General features: G+C 30.8%; 1 protein-coding gene across 4 annotated transcripts; it reads right to left on the bottom strand.

Moving 5' to 3' along the window:
• Positions 1–1,329: 1,329 nt before the first annotated feature.
• LOC130629528 (uncharacterized) lies at positions 1,330–17,486 on the bottom strand. Of its 4 annotated transcripts, none has more exons than XM_057442767.1 (11): positions 17,038–17,486; positions 16,221–16,410; positions 12,176–12,617; positions 11,693–11,720; positions 10,515–10,777; positions 7,977–10,428; positions 7,595–7,849; positions 7,462–7,508; positions 3,658–4,139; positions 3,198–3,249; positions 1,330–3,074 (listed from the first exon to the last, which is right to left on the bottom strand). In XM_057442767.1, exons 3-10 carry the CDS (start codon positions 12,594–12,596, stop codon positions 3,232–3,234), a joined length of 3,966 nt encoding a protein of 1,321 aa, XP_057298750.1. In that variant the 5' UTR covers positions 12,597–12,617; positions 16,221–16,410; positions 17,038–17,486; the 3' UTR covers positions 1,330–3,074; positions 3,198–3,231. The 4 variants fall into 4 exon arrangements, 3 of the variants coding, with proteins under 3 accessions (XP_057298750.1, XP_057298751.1, XP_057298752.1); XM_057442768.1 differs by having other exon boundaries at positions 16,221–16,276; XR_008981971.1 differs by lacking the exons at positions 1,330–3,074; positions 3,198–3,249 and having other exon boundaries at positions 4,013–4,139; positions 4,951–7,508; positions 17,038–17,480.
• Between the last annotated feature and the right edge of the window lie 514 nt (positions 17,487–18,000).

The following is an 18,000-nucleotide window of genomic DNA, read 5'->3' as shown; positions in this document are numbered from 1 at the left end:
TCGCCCCCCCCCCCCCCCTTCTGACGGTTTTTTTTAATAACTCCTTATTGCTTTGTTATATGGCTATGCTACTTACTGAGTTTCAATATTTACTTATTAGACACTTGCATGCTAAATATTTAGATCCCATACCCTTCAGAGGCTTTGATATTGGCCATTATTCGAAACTACCCCTAAAAATCTCTATAAAATCCTTATAATGGGGAAAATATAATAACTCCTGTTAGGATTATCCTTAGAACTTGAAACTTGCAACACAACCTTGTTTCATCAAGAAGAATCATTTTTCGTAATTCCGACACGTGACCAATCCGATTTCCCGATTTTGTCGGGTTTTACCCAAAAATCAGAAAAAACGAATTCTCGGGCATTTTTTTGCAATTTTTAATGCGATCCATGTAAAAATCGGAATATATGTTAAATAACTTTTATTAAGTTTCCAGAAACTTCAAACAGAATATAAAAATTTGCTCTAGAACAAAAGTAATTCAATTTTATGGAGATACTGGCATTTTTAACAAATTTCAAGCTTCTAGTGACTTCACAGAAAATGTCCTTACGAAAGCATTCTGTCAACACGTCCTTCTGTCAACACGTACGGAAGAATATACCTGGGTACTGGATTTTAAATTGTGCAGGAAAGTAGAAACAGGTTTTAGCTAGTCAGGATTTATCGGTACCTTTGACTTGTTTCATAAAAAAAACACAAAATAATTATGCTTAAAGTAATTCTGGACAAAAAATTCACAAGCGTTGCGAATAATCGTTACTAGTTTTACAAGAGTTTTTCCGTTAGTTTTATGCTATGAAGTTTTTTATTTTATGATATTGTTTATTAAGTTAAGCTTTTCGTACACTAAGTACATCATCAAGCTATAACAAGACAAATAGAATCATTCTTTCTTTCTCAACATACTGGTATCGTGATCGTGGCTAAGCGGGATGTTTTTATCGGGTTATTGAAAAAATAAGTTGTATTTGGGGAGGTAGTTTTATTTTACAGACCAGATAATTATGTGTTGTACTTTGGCGCTGACAAGTTTTGTAGATGAAAACCGTCCCATTAGATTCGGACAAGATGGTTTCTATTTTTCAAGATCTGTTAAGAAAACGTCTTTGCCTTAAAGTCTTCAAGTGTGTTCATGGAGACGTGTGTGAAACCTTTGTAAATTATTTCGAAAAAATGACAAGCAACACAAGAATCATTCACTAAGACTTCCTAAGATTAAGCTGGAATCAAGTAGAAAAAGTTGCTTTTTTAATGGCGCAAAAACTTGCAACGAGATTCCTCTGAAAATACGTGCTTCCACATCAATAGAAGATTTTGTAAAAATTATATGAAGAGATTTTTAATTTGTAAATATTAATTTTTACTAACACATTTTTAGTTATTATTTTAAATTTTATTACTATTTTTGGAGGGCTGGGAAACAGGACCCATGGAAGAACAGAAATTTTGTAATTATATATATTTTGTATATTTTACTAATTTTGAATGGAAAAATCCTGTATAAATATTCGTTATAAATAAATAAATATTAGTAATAATTTTACATGTAAACAAATACTTGAAAAAGTCTTCGTCTCTGCAAGCTCTTAACAGCACATCTTCTGGTTATAATTACGAAAAAAGCATGGAAACGAGACTAGCAATTAATTTTTAAAGGTAAATAACTTAGAAAGGAGGCTTTTACCCGCAATGCTCTTATGTCAAATTTTCTCTGTATGAAGTTGTCTTTGTAATGATAAATAATATCGAAACGAGGCTATAGCTATGGGAGAGTTTCCTTACGTCACATAAAATATAGAAGTCAAACCTTTATAGTTGGGAACGAGACAATTTGTATGCAGCAAAACCACGTGACTTAGAACATGTATCTTTCCATGATACGAAAATAAATCGAACAAAAATTGTTCCACAGTAAATCAAAATCAAATCAAATATATTTTACAAAACTCACCCGAACTCATACATAAATAGGTATATAAATATATTTGATATAACACAATACTATAAAAAAATTAGTGGATTCACAGGGATAGTCAGAGAATAGCTGAAATTCTGCTAATAAAAATTCTGACAACTTTTACTATAGACAGTGTGAAAGAAAAGGATTGTACGATTGGTAAAAATTAAATTTAATTCTAATGTTTTTGCTAAAAAATGCGTTATAAGAACGATGAAATTTGTCTTCACGCTGATTTTTAATTACATGTTCATCCGACAGCGGCGTCTTTTACATTACCAGATTTTGTCTGAAGAGTTTTCTCATTAATTATATCACATTCTAAAGTTTACATTTGTGTCAGATGACGCAAATATTTTTTTCTCTTTTTAACATGGCTTCTCACCTCGAAAAGGCTGCCGCAATCGAAATACCTGTTTTACTGGAAAGGCAAAAACAACGAACACAGCGAAAGAGAAGATTTTGTTTCATTTTTAATTTGTCACAAATTCGGACTATTACCTTCGCCTTCTCGCCCCTTGTTTTTGTACAACAGAGTTTTTATGTTCCATAGACCTTTTTCCCCTTTTAAAATTTCTGTTTGTGAAGTTTCTTTCTTTCGAAATCATACGAATTTTCAAATCAATAATATTTCATAAAACAGTCTGTTACTTCATTGGTTAATTCTCTTCAGACAAAATCTAAAAAGTTAAAACGTTGTAACTTTTCAGATTGTGACGACAAAAAAGATTTTTGTCAAATCAGATAAATCTGTCAGACACAATCTGATAAACTGCTTAAAATCATTTTATTCTGTAATTTGCCATTTTTTGCGCTAAGAACACAAAATTAAAACTTCAGCCTTTCCCTTTGTTCTTATTTTTCAGCCACTTCCAGCTTCATTGTTCCTATAAATTTGTTCTAATATAAATAAAGTATAAATATATATTTTAAATAATAAATAATATAAAACTAAAAGCAACATGGATTTATATTTGCAATAATTTATTATAGACATATATACAAAAAGATATATTTAAAATAAATATATATATGTATAACATATTAATATATATAAATGACTAATATAAATAGAATAAAAAATTTAACTGCAAACTTGTTCGTCATCTAAAAAATAAAAGTTTCTAATATCATAAAAAAGTGTGAAAATTTTCGAAGTTACTTAAACTTAAATAGATTGGTAAAATTACAATACCGCATAATTTTTAAACATTTTAAAAATTATCTCACCTGGTGCCCGGATTGCTATTTTTTCCTGGGACATTTATCTCCTCCTTCTTTGCTGAAAAAATATTTAAAAACATTGAAAAAAACTCGTAACATATATAACATAACTAGCTGTTTAATTGTTTATTCTCGTTTCATCCAGTTGATAGAGGTCTGGGTACGAAGTTTTATTTTACTTAGTATTCAAATTATTTTTTTATAACTACATGTTTTTGTTCAACATTTTATTTTATCTTTTTCATCTACTTAAACCAAAATTATCACATCTAATTGTATTTTAAATTATTTTAAAAATGTTGTTAAAATATTTTACTCTGCTTACAAACCAATCATTCCTTCCTATTTTTTCCTATCTTTTATCATTTAAATATTATAATCATTTTTATGTCTTAATATGACAAACTTAAAATAAAATACAAATTTATTCTTCTTTCTAATTTATTAAATCAACTTAATAACTTACTTCGTAATCTTTTATTTTCCGTCTTATTATTTCCCGGTTTTGTCCATTCATCCATTCTCCAGCACAATCATAAGCTGTGTTTCCATATTTATCTTTGATCGTCACATCAATATTTTCATGACGCAACAAAACATCAACACATGAGATGTAACCATCAATTGCAGCACAATGTAATGGTGTGCGGTTGTGAACATCTACACGGTTGATGTTTGTTACATCATGTCGACATAACATATCTAATATTGTGTGACGATCACGATATGCAGCCCAATGATAGCTGTTGTGTTTCCATCCATCTTCCGCCCAAACATCACTCCCATATGAGATGAGTATTTCCACCATTGATGTATTGTTGGTGAAACGTACTGTCCACATCAATGGTGTGAATTCATCTTCATCTCTCATGTGATTGATGTTTGGATGAATGGATAGTAATTTTTTCAGTTTCTCGATATCGTTAGATTTAATAATTTCCTCGATATCTAAATATAAAATAATAAATGAATAAAAAATATAAATTTATAAATTTATGAAATCCACTAACGAAAAATTCATGACATCGATTTTAAGATGTTTCTTCTTATTGTAATAGATTGGAAATTTTATAAACATAAAAATAGTGAATGTTAATATATTAAACATTCACAAATAATTATAAAAACACAAAAATAAATATAAGAACAAACGAATTTCGAGTATATTATTTTGATGTCACCATTGCAGATTAATTTGCGCAAGTGGAAATTCTTAAACAAAAAATATTTTGAGATAATTTGTTCGTAGCGACAAAAAAATATCGAAGAAAATAAACGATTATAGAAATTAATACAAACATTGATAAACAGATGAAATATTTAAATTGTAATAACACTAATTTAATGACGTCATCATGTATGAATTCACAAATAGAGACCAAATTAGAAACACAAAATCAATTGTCTAAATCATGATGACATCAGCATTTTTGTTTAACTAATACATTCTTTATCACACAACGGTTTCATAAAAAGAACAAGTTTAGTGAGAGAAGATAATTTAAATCTTCGGTACAAAATTTTATGTCGAAAAAATAATTTATACGAGCGATATTTTTTCTCACACCGTTGAAAGTAATTTAGCTACCATTCAGAAATTTAATTTTTTAATTTAAAAATTTGTACGATAAAAATCATAAAATTTTTTTTAGGTTTCTTTAAAAAAGTATTGTATCGTTAAAATAATATTTCTACACAAAATATTTTTAAAATGAAACTTTCGAGAGTTTTTTAACGATTAGTGAAAAACCTTTCTCACCTTATTCACATCCTGTTGTTATCAGAACTCGTTGTTGAATGAAACATATTCGTTTTGGTTGAGTATGATATAGTGATAAAAATAGAACGACTGTACTCAATATATTCGATTTCGGCTGCACGAATATTTCAAAGATTGTTTTTTGACACGCGATCGGTTTTTTATAAGAACAAGTTCTAAAGAACACGAGACTTAGGTACACAGCTCTTAGTAAATACTCCGTTAATTGTAAACGGGTTTCTCATGAAAAAAAATAATGTATAATAAAAACTAGCTGCTACTTTTATCAAAATTAAATTTTCTCTAACCTCACACGACCGGATTTTATCAAAATTATTTATTGAATGAAACATATTCGTTTTGGTTGAGTATGATATAGTGATAAAAATAGAACAAATTGTACTCAATATATTCGATTTCGTCTGCACGAATATTTTCAAAGATGTTTCACTGACACGCGATCGGTTATTTGAAAACATGGGGTATCCCAACCTCGTCCTCAAGACCCATTCCTGTTCGCGCCGTCCCAATATAAGAAAGCAAATAGGGGGCCTGAGAATGAAGTTGGGGTAGTGTTTAGGGTGGTGTTTTTGATGGTAGTTTCATTCTACAGACCAGATCATTATGTGCTTTCCTTTGCCACTGATAAGTTTTGCAGATGAAAACCGTCCCATAAGATTTGCACTGAATTGTTTCTATTAGCGATAATTTTCAAGTGTAAGTAGAGACTTTTACAAAATACGGCACTATCTGCAACAATGTTGACAATAACTTTTCATGAAATCCCGTTGTACGCAAAACGCGCCAATAATTGCTTAAGAAAAGTTAAACGAAAGTTACAATATGAAATAAAACCATGGCAACTATCAAAAAAATGCAAAAAAAGTGACACAATTTAGGGAAAAACTCATATAAGCTGTTTCTGTGTACTCTTATCAGTAATACTTCCATATCACATTTTTACTTTCTTAAATACTTGACGCTCTATCCACAAGCTCAAAATGGTTCTTTTCAAATCGAAGGGAAAATGTCAACCTTGTTTTGTGGGATTGTCCTGATCTGTACATGCTCGTTGAAAAAATAATAGTATTTTCTCCGTCGCAAATGCTCCCGTTCTTGTTTCGTAAGGTTGCTAATAACTTGAAAAGAAGGCTCTTACAGCAAATCTTTTGGTTATGATGTTCTCGTGTCAATGACTAAATAACATGGAATTGAGGCCAGCCATTACGGTTAAATATAAATAACTTGGAAAGGAGGCTTTTCCCCGGTCCTGATGACAAATTTTCTTCGCATGAAATTCTCTTTACAATATTGAAATAGTATGGAAACGAGGCTATAGCTTCATAAGAATTTCACTACTTCACAACCCGTATACTCAAACCTTTAAGGCTATGGATAATGGCCTGTATTATACTAGGCCGTCCAACTATAAAAAGCCTAACAGTTCCCAAGGACAAGTTTGGTAACTATCCTTTAGGAGCCGGACTGTTCAACATTGCCCATCTTTTTTTAATAGTGATCAATTTGACACGGTGGCCAAATTTTGCGAAGGCATAAGATCTGCATTATCCTGCAACATATAAATATTGCGGAGCTGCGCATTGTGAACTAAATGTACAGGTAAAACTTTTGTTTAACAACTTTACACCCAATTCAAAGAGTATTACAGTAAAATTGAATCTACAATGTATATTTACAAAATATACGCTTCGATTATACGATTTAACTACCCCAGCCGCTATCCCAATTACTACCCCAATAATTTTAATTAATACCGCGCAAAAAAAATAATTTTCATTCCTACCTCTTTGAAAATGCAATTAGAAAAATTATTAATTTTTTTTATGCTGGATCAAATCATTTTTTTACTGTTTTTTAATTTGCCACACTTTATGTGAAAGAGAAAAAGGAGCCTATCAACCAAACAGGATTAAAAAAATACCTTGATTATTTTCCGTTTGCTTTTGTTAAAGTATAGGGAGCCAACTTTATAGTAGAGGTCGTAATTGTAATAAAAAACCCGCTTGATTCAAGAGTAACGTTTTAGTTCAATTTTCTAAAGTTCGATTAAACTACATATAATTGTCGAGAAAATTGAAGATTCTTATTCACCAAAAAAAATTACCTTGAGAATAAACTATAGATCTCTAGTGCATCTTTGATTTCGTAATGCTGGATTATTTTAATTTTATATTTTCAAAGCATTTCAAAGAAAAGAGATTTGATTAAATTAAAAAAAAAAAGATTTTTCAATACAATTACAGTTTGATAACATGTAAATCTTTTTTGCTTCTGTTTACCAGGAGAAAGCTGCACTGGATATACAAAATATCCTATCAACTCAAGGAAAAATAATAGTAGCAAAGTTAACATTTCACCATAGAGAAATTTCATATTTAACTTTGGACACTAAGAACGTTTTTCGGTGATTAATAAAAATTAAAATGTTTCACAAGCACTATGATTAAAATGAGGTCAAAAATATATCATTTCAGTTTCGTGATAACTTACCTTTAAAAGTGATAGACATATCTGCAAGAGTTGATGGAAGATTGTTTCTAGAAATAAAAAATGAAGTACCCAATGAAATAAAAATAACCATACCTTTAGAAAACCAATAGTAAAGCCGCAAAAAAAAACTTACACATGTCGATACGATACAACACTTTGAGCGTGACCAGAGTCGTTACTAGCCAAAACACGAAACTTGTATTTATTTCCAACAACTAAATTATTGATAACACATCCACCAAACGTGATGATATGTTCTACGTTCTGCCATTGTGATCTGTCGTTTTCCATTTCAATTACGTAACGATATCCTTCCTCATTCCAATTAATTGTACAGGAATTGTCGTTTGAAAAATTGCAGCTCACATTGATTGTTGGAGGCTGGAAACTAAAAATTAGATGCAAGCATAAAAGTGTACTAAAAACAAGTTTAGAAGACATTTTGCAGTTCTGATTAAAAATTATACCTGCTGGTAATTCGCTTATACTTCAAATAAATAAAAAGATATATTTACTTTTTACGTATAACTCGCGCGAAATCATGCACATCTGATTCATTCTTTTTATATTCAATTTTCTTTATCCGTTCCATGAGATTTTTGAATCTACGCGAATTTGTATTTACATATCCTATCGATTTTCTGTCATTAACTTGTGTTTCAATGTAATTTTCGTTTGAATTCTTGCAACATTCAACAGAAACCTCATTTAGGTACTCTGGTAACAGATCTTTAATGATATGTCCAGTTGATGAATTTGTAGTAGCAGACTGTATGTTACACGCGCAAACAATTATCAGGCGTTCAGTTACTCTGGACATGCCTTCTAACGTCTTGTGTCGCAACATAGTGTCATTTACGTCAATAGCACATACGGTTTCACAAAAGTCTGTTCCTCTACTACCGTGTACGTCGGTTATTATATTATAACCCACGTCTGCAGGAAGATCACACACTTTATTGCAGCGGTCGATGACACTCCATTCAGTTTGTTTGTTATAAACAAAATAATCCCTTCTGATTAAATCCAAAACTTTTCGAAACGTGATCATTTGTTCCACAGTGTTATGAAAAAATAAACGTTTAATATTAACACGATCTAGATAGTGTTCCAACGAGAGAGCTAACATGACAATACTTTTTTCTTCTGTTTCATTTTCATAATTAAGATGTATCAGTATTGGCTTTGTACCTTCAATGTTATGTCCAACTTCTTGCGCAGAGTTGCATTTCACTTTGGTTAGGGTTTTGATATCTTCAGAAACATCTGGATAATGTGAGGCAGCTGCAATTTCCTCTATATCCACTGGTTCTTCAAAAATCTTTTTACTTTCTTCGGCTGATTCTACTTGTAAATTCTTAATTTCTAAGACTTTACGCTGCTTTGAATTTTGTTGAATGGTAGAGCTGGTCGTTCCAGATTTTGCTGATGATATTTCATGATTTTTGTCCTGAACAGGATGTTTGATAACTGATTCAATCCCGGAAATTTTCTTCTCAAATTGTACCAAGAAGTTAAAATTTTTCTTCGTTGTTCGCATTGATTTATTGAGGTAAAACACACGCATACCAGCTTCTTCGTACTTGTATTTATCATGGCCTTTTGATTCTCCAGATAAAACCAATATCCTGTGCTTTTCCAAAGATTGCAGAAACAACACAATCATGGAATTCTTTAAAGCCACTTCCCTCTCCAAAATCTGCTTCAGCGATAAAGCTTCTTGATTGTCAAACATCGCTCCATCAACTTCGTCACTTATAAAATGAAATGACATACCACCGTGTTTCTTTAACAACAACAGTAATAATTGGGATAAGGTTGGAAGTTTAAAGAGATTGAGCTCTTTTGCTAATTCAATTGCATTCTTTACTTTCAAAGTGATATTTTTGTTGCATTGAAATTTTGAGACAAATTTTTCAATACCTTTCAGCAGTATTGTTTTGTCACTCCACATGACATAGTATATTGTGCATTTTCCTTCACAACATTCGTAAAGTTGTTTTAGATGAGATAAAGCAAGAACCGATTTACCACTTCCTAATGGTCCAACAATAATTTTCTTTTTAGATTCGTTAAAAAAAATATTTGACTGCTCAGATGACAATAGAACAGTGCATATTTTCCCATGGATATCATCTTTGATTGTTGGAACAGTGTTCACAGTTTCCCTACTAGCCATGAAACACATTGCTTGACCCAATATGTTCATGTACTGCTCTTTGCTTTTGTGATCAAGATCTTTTCTTGTTAATCCCAGAGATAGAAGGAAATTTTGAACCTTTGTGTCGTCCGAGAAAATAGGCTCATCTAACAATTGACAGTTTGCACAAACGTCGATGTTCTCTAACTTTCGGAAATTTGGTGCAGCAACAACATTTATAAATCTGGATGTACTATCAGAGATAAATTGTTGATTGATTGCAAACAAATGTTTGATATCTACCTCACCATTTTGAAATTCTTCCTCAATGATTGACCCACTAGTAGTTTTAGTGTATCTTATGTTGACGAAGGTATTTTGAGATGGATGGAGCAGCAAAAGTCTGTGTTTATAATCTTGAACACGATCACAATAAGTATTTAAATTTAGAAGTCTCAGATTGTCCGTGGCATTGTAATGTGTGAAGATCACAAACACGTGCCCAATTTCACTGAGAATTGACTTTAGTCGAAATGCAAAGCTGGAAATCTCTTCATTTACCATTGGTGGTGGAAATTGGACAGCTTCTTTTAGAAAGGCATTGTTGGATGTGCAGTTTTCATTAACATAATTTCTTGAAAATCTTAAGTATTCGTTTCTACATTTTTCATATACTTCTCCACAACAGAACAGCTGAATGTTAGTTTCAAGAACAGGGGTGCTGATAATTGACTTGATATATGCTGCAACTTTGTCACTATTATGTGTATGGAGAGAAAATTTACTTTCTTTGTTGTAATACTTGTGAGCGCAGGCAATGTTGACATCTACAAATAGTAATGACAGTGACGAATAAAATTTTTAAGACAATTTTTTTTTAAAAAAATTAAAAACCTATTTAGTTACTACTTACTGTCTACTTCAAGAATCTCTTTATTTCCATCAATGTCCAGCAACGATATGACAAGTTTTAGGATGTACCAGGTAGCAGCTGTCTTATATATTGTTAACACAAGCTTATTGTCTCTCATTTCTTCATGAAAGTCTGATGATTCTTTCAGTTCTACCTTGGTATCACTACCGTCCTGTTGTATAGTAATTCTCTGAACGGTTTTTAAGTTTTTATTATGAAACTTAACAATGATATTTTCTTCTTTGTCTTTATACATCCAAAAACTAAAATTAAAAATATAGTTGGAAGCTAATATTTTAAAATATTTGTCAACGAACTTTATATTTCTGTATCTATATTATAATACCCGTATACGTCTGTCTGTCTGTCACACAAAACAGGACCGCATGTATTAACACACACGCAGTTAGGTATTAAAAGGACCGAACCCGGGGATTTTTCCACGGACCACCAACTAGCACTTTATGATATTAATCATGAGTCTATATTACTGTTGTAATAACGGTAAAAAAACTCTTTAATTCTGATAAATGATATAATAGACAACGAGTAGTTTAAAGTAGATGCAAATTAAAGAGTTGTTTATGATTAGTTTTAATTAACTAATATCTTTTTTTACTGACTTTATAAGCGTAGAATAAAGTAAGCCTTGTAAAATCATTATTATTACTATTATTACATTTTTATAGGAAGTGTTTTAGCATATAAAATATCTTTTACTGAATCATCAACAAATCCGCTGAATTAAAATTTCATTGATATAAACAATCGGCGACAAGGTGAGAATGTATAATCTGCTTTACATAAGGTCGCCTAATGTCTTTTTATCCCGATTTATAAGGCAGTATAATGTCAGTTTTCTAAAATCATTTTTCTTACTATTATTATATTTTTAAAGAAGATGTTTTACCATTTAAAATATCTTTTACTGATGTATAAAGAACTGATGTTGCTTACTACATACTTGTAACAAGAACTTTTAACAAGAATAGATTTAGTAATTAAATTTCAAAAATACGAAAGAAAGACGTTATTGTTAAATTTATATACTTTTAGGAAATTTTTCCTGGTTTAATAGGTAGAGATAAAAAAACAAAAACAAAACAAAACAAAACAAAACATGACAAACAGAATATTTTTTTTCATTGTAGAATTTTTGTAAAATGTGTGACACTTACTTCAAAATGGGCTCAGTCTTTACTGGGGCTATCAAAAATAAGAAAATAAATAAAAGCAAAAAAGTTAAAACAACCCTATTTAAACTATCTAAACTAAATCATTAAATGCACTGTTACTCAATAGAAACGCAAAGATCTAGCATTTCAACAAATTCAGTGTAACAAAATAGACTGAATTTACATGTGTTAACTGAGGGCTCATTAACAATATCCACAATTTGTGGTTGTTATGGATTGGCCAGCTACAGATTTATTTAAACCCTGCTTCAAAAATAAACTTTTTTTAAAATAAACAAACATTGGTCTAATGTAGTAGTTTCTTTTTGCTTTAATCTAACAAAGACGGGGAAATGTAAACAAAAAAATTCTAAAGTTTTGCCAACTAAAAGTTTCGACGACCTTTAGTATTTCAAACTATACACAAGATGACACAACGATAAAACAGTTTTGCAGTTTTTAAATCTACAACTGAAATGCACATACCTTCTCCTAATAGCTGTTGTGAGATGTCTTTTAATAGATTTTGAAAAGTTGTTTCATCACCTCTGTATAATTGGTAGTACATGTTATTGCCCAGGATCAAACTGAGCACATGGTCTGCTGGAGGTTTATAACCTTTCTCAACTATTACACAGATAATTTTCTTGTGTTGCGCACAGGCCAAGTTGTATTCTTTCTGACAGTTTTTAGATTCTTCATATCCCTTTGAAAGTAAAAGAATGATCAATTTTGATCCTGCAACGCCTTCTGCCATCCGTGCACCTAAATCTCCATACACTCGATCTTCATCAGTCCAAACAGAGTAATCCTGTTTTAATAATGACTCTTTAATCCTTTTCATGTACTCCTTGCCAGACGCATGATGGTAGGATATCATAATATCCCAATTTGCCTTGGTGGCCATTTTGTTTTTCTCTTTGCTTATCTAAGAACAATATATGTTATAAAATAGGTGCTGAAATGCGTTCACATTTTGTCACAGATTACTTCGTTTTTACACTGTTTAGCGTAATTACATTGTTGCAGACATATTGCGTTGGTACACCTAAAGGAGAGGAGGAAAGGGGAAGGGGGGGGGGGGTACAATATGCTGACGGCCTCTTGGACTGGGCATAAGTTTTGTTGGCATGTGATTATGTGCTGAAATTTTGTGACTTTTTCTAACCTTCATTGGGACTTGTAATAAAAAAAAATTCTATTTGAAAAATCTTCATACTTTTCGCGGGGTATCAAAATTTTGGGACAGGTATAATTTTTTGTAAATTTTATAATGTGCTGACTTGCATGTATGAGTGTTGTACGATTTTGTATTAGTTAAATTTAGTATTCATTACATGTATGTTCATCACTAGGTGGTTACTAAGGTGTTGCCAAGAAGATATATGGGTCACAAAGCTAAAATACAGAACAGATTTAAAGGGAGTATCGTTTCACTAAAATATTGTCATTTCTAATCTCAGTATTGTTTTCCTTACCTCAAACATTTATAAATTCTAACCTTGTGCAAAGTTTAATGACTTCAAATGGATATTTCAGGAAATCAGATTTTTTGCTTTATCGATACAGTAAGAAACTTCCTTACAAATATGACGTCATTTTCAATCCCAATGAAGTGATTAAAATTATTTTTTTATACAAAATATAAATCTTTCTACCCAGTGAATAAATCTACTAAGAATTGACGCCCTATCCGCAGTAATACTTGAAAAATTTAAATTTATTACAAAACTAGAAAAATAACCATGTGTGACGGCATTAGGCGTGTGTAAAGTGATTTCAAACACTAGAATAGCAATTACTAAAATGCATACTGTTGGCATATAAGGATGATTTTCATAGTATAGTTAGTACACATTATTTGAAGGATTTTGATGGTCGTCCAATAAAATAAAGAATTCTTCACCTTTATTTATTCTAAAAGATTATTTCATATAGGCTCTTTTTCTATAAGTCATATTATATTACATAAGTAGTGGAAGCCTACGTGAGATTTTAAGACAAAAAATAGGATTATAATATTGTCGCAATGAAGATACGTAGTGCCATAGTGATAATCCTCCTTCATCAAAATCCAAAGCATGAAACAAATCGCCAATTTTGCAAAGTTTTCTAAAGTGATATTAAATTAAATAAGTAGTATAAACTACCTGAGATTAATACGACAAAAGAAAAACAGGATTAAAATATTGTAGTCACGAAATTATGTAGTGTCATACTGATAATCTCCGTTTTTATTGTCTACCTACGCAAGAAAAGTACGCCAGATCACGAATTGTTCAGCATGATTTCCTTATACAGTGCACCAGTTTCATTTTATTCCGAACACGCTATCGCATTATAAAAAAGGGATATATTTGTCCTTTTATAAAAATATAGACTGTATTAATGAACTAAAATATTTGCTCTACAATCAGAGATATTGCTTAATATGATCGTATGTATGATTTGGTTTACATTTTTGTATCGTTATATAACAGAGATACATCACCGATAGTGCCGTCAAAAATCTCCAAAAGGGACAAAGATAGTCAATCACTTACGTCTCCTTACCAATACTAGCCCTGCTATCTAGTAAATAGTCTATCGTTAGTTAGGCCCTAGTAAGCGTTAATTAAGCTTGGCTTCCGATTCACGGTAACTAGCGGTAATGAGCGGTATCATTTTAGCAAGCGTTAACTAGCAGTAACGTTTTATGTTTCCACTTGAGAAATAAAACTTTAAATCATATAAATCATAAAAATTATCTCTCAGTTTAGAATGGATTCTTTAGATGAGGAGAAGCTATTCATTATAAAAGCAAACCCAAGTTTTTGATTATGAATGATGATTGAAGAAAGAAGAAGAAGAGAGATCAACGATTTCGGGTTCGTGACATTTACAAAAAAAGAACAAGTAGCTAGTTTTTTTAAATCTTCTTCGTGAATTACGACTTGGTGATAAAGAGTATTTTTATAAGTAAGTTTTATTATAAGTAAGTTTTTTTCATTGGTCTAATAATTGGTCTAATCTCTTTTTCATACTTTCACTTTTCAACAGATAACAACATTTCATTCCATTTTGAATAAAAAATTACCAATCATGAAAATATTACCGCTAGAAAGCAATAACTTGTTAACAAGCAGTTTTTATTTATAAAAAAAGTTACCGCGGATTTCATTACCACTCATTAGCGTTAGTGCCCGCTAAGTGGAAACAAAGCTTTAGTGCCTAGTGAGAAACGTGCATTACATTATCCTTAAAATAAATAACATCCATATTTTGTCTATTTTTTATCATGATTTGGTATAGGGATGATTTTTTTTAAAGAGTTAAGGTATAAAAATTGTGTTCATGTTGATGGAAAAAGTGAAATAGTCAAGAGGTAAAAACAACTTAATCTACCTTAATTGTTTTTTTAGTTTATGTCTTTAAGGCGTGAGTATACGAAAAAAATGGTTTGTTTTCTAAAAAAAATTTTTTTCAGTGATTAGATAAAAAAAGATCAGCGCTTTAAAATGGTGCAAAAATATTTTTAAAAAAATGTATTTAGAATAGATTATTATCCCCTTAAGATTATTTTGAAGTTTTTCTCCTATTTCCCATAAGAATATTTTCTTTTTCTTTTTTGTCTTCCAAAGCTGAATATAATTTACTGTGAAAAACATGGCCAAACCAGTTTATAAGTTAACAGCGAATAAAAATGTCCTATCGTCATAAAGCTTTTATATCATCCAAAAAAAAGAAGAAAATCCAAAACAAAAATATTTGACCTGCCAGCTAAAAGAAGATTAAAGCAAAATGTTTCTACCGCCGATCGCCAAGCTAGCACTAGTCGAACAGATTTTTGTTTCTACAGTTTGTTTTTGTTTTACCCATACTCAACTGTGTATAATTGCGAATGTGAGCGAACACGTGCAGCATAAACAGAAGATGTGAAAAAAACCTGTTTACAAATAGTCGTTACCATAGTAAGCAATTATTATGCAGAAGTATAAGATTTCTGTGAGAAACTTAAAAGCTCTTTTTCACAGTGTTAAAGTTTTAAGAGAGTATCACTTACGTTTTAAATCTTTTTTGCAAAACTATAAAGAATGTGAGGTGGAGAGCACGCTTAGCGTGGAGAGGAATGTTTGATCTAAATTGATTTTTTTATTTCTTGAGAATGAGTAGAACGCGAGTTATTGTGGAAAAATTTTTAATACTGAATAACTCCAAAAGTAAAAAACATTAAGAAAAAATTAAAAAAGCGTTTTTAGATCAATGTCTTGTGATCACAAAAAAGCAAACAACAAACTTGATAAATTAGTAGCTTTGTAAAAGAAATCGCATTTGTATTTTTTTTCGTGTCTATTAAACCTTCAAATTTTATTTTTTCTTAATAATTTTTATAGCATTATATAGGTAATCATATAGGCTTTCTAAAAATATATACATTAATATATCAAAATAAAGTTTTGGTGAATTAAAAGCATTTTAAAATATCACACCTTTTTTGTATACTCACGCCTTAAGGTTTAGTATAATTTACGTATAGTACAAACAACCTTACCTGTCAACAGCCTCTTTCTTCTGCTTGGAGTTGCTATTCGTAGATGCAATATACCTCTAAATATTTAATGGTTCGATGCTCACAAGGAATTTCTTTTGATCTCTCTTAGAGAATCAATTTAATAGTATTATATACTATGAAAGTATTATGAGCTTTTTTAATTAAAACCTCGTTTTTCAACCAATATATCCTGAAAAAAGAATACAAAAGATATTAGTCCTGGGTACGAGATAGTTATACTCGATGTTCACTACATTTTCTTATGATCACTCTCCTCCTACAGATTTTCAGAAAGATTAATCGGGACGGTTTTATAGTCAAATTCTTATCATAAAGTTCCGTAAAACCGCAACCCTTAATAACGGCAAGACCACTACTGTCACATGACGCAATGCTAGATATAAGATTTAAGGAAAAGGTATAACCTGTAATAGCTAACCCTAAAATTATCAGTGAAGTTATTTTAAAATTATCTTTATACATTTTGGAGGGAAAAATGCAAATTAAGAATTATTTTTTGTCAATGCCCAATTAATTGTTATATATACTAATTCTTCGGAAGTGATTGTAATTTTAGCAACTTCACTGCGTAGAAAAAGGTCAGGAATGATTGACTATAACGTTAAAAATAAATTCAAACAGTTGCTGTGGAAATTCTTTGTTTTTATTTATTTTCTTCAATTACTATGACATCGTTAAAACTTAGGTAAAACTTGCCTAGGGTTTCCCTGGATACCTTTTTTCTTATCTTTAGGCAAAAATCTCCCCTTGTGTAAGAAATCTAAAGAAATATACAATATATAAGGGTCCTACTCACCCATGTAACTACTGTCAGTCTGTTGACTTTTTAAAGATTTTAAAAACAGGTAAATTAACTAATTTTTGTCCTGCACATATATTAACTAATACATATTTACTGACACCTATTTTGCAATATGATAGCTAATCCTGGCGTATTTGAAAATTTTGAATTTATTAATACTTGTTGACAGCTAATCAACAAAAAGCCGTTTGCGTAAAGACGCGGCATGATGTCTAAATTGAATTAGTCGAAAGCGTTGGTGTTGGAATGCTATTGTCTGAATCTGTTAATTAAGAATGTAGTTGAGACTTTTATTTTTATCACGAAAATATGTTGACCAATATGTAGAGTCAAACTTGTTATCATGCAAGCCTTTAAGTCCTTGTTCTAAATCCAGTTTTAAACTCATTCCAGTACACTTCATAAAACGTTTGTTACGTTAGCTACTACACGAGTATTACAAGTATTAAACTGTCTTGGATTGTTTCATGTTTCTTTGTTAGCATGTCGAAATCAGGGACCTGTCGTTGTAACTGTGTCCCCAACACTCGGTAGAATTAATTGCAGCGGAAAACAAATAGTAATTTGAGAAATTTGATCTTGCTGTCGTCAAAAACATAAAAAAGCTTCTGAAAAGTGAATTTGCGTAAATGATTATTGCGAATAGATTTTTTCTCAATATTATTGAGCACATATAACGTCATTCGTGAAAGTTATTACCTGTAAAACAATTTAACAAACAATTTTATGCGAAAATTAATACCTGCAAGATTTATCATCATCCTTAAACTAGAATTATATTCTTCAGAAAACTCCCGAAGTTCCGACTTTGGACTTATGAGGAGGGATTAAAATTTAGTCCGGTTTATGTCGTTTTCTTGTCCGCTAACACTTTTGATTGCATGTGTCCGCCATTGTGCATAAAAGAAAGATTTTAAAATGGGTAAGTACTCTTTTAGATTAAATTATGGGTACCAA

The sequence above is a fragment of the Hydractinia symbiolongicarpus genome, chromosome 2, assembly GCF_029227915.1.
Source record: "Hydractinia symbiolongicarpus strain clone_291-10 chromosome 2, HSymV2.1, whole genome shotgun sequence".
Lineage (NCBI taxonomy): Eukaryota > Metazoa > Cnidaria > Hydrozoa > Anthoathecata > Hydractiniidae > Hydractinia > Hydractinia symbiolongicarpus.
Note: the sequence above shows the minus strand (reverse complement) of the source record. Positions and strands in the feature narration are given on the sequence as shown.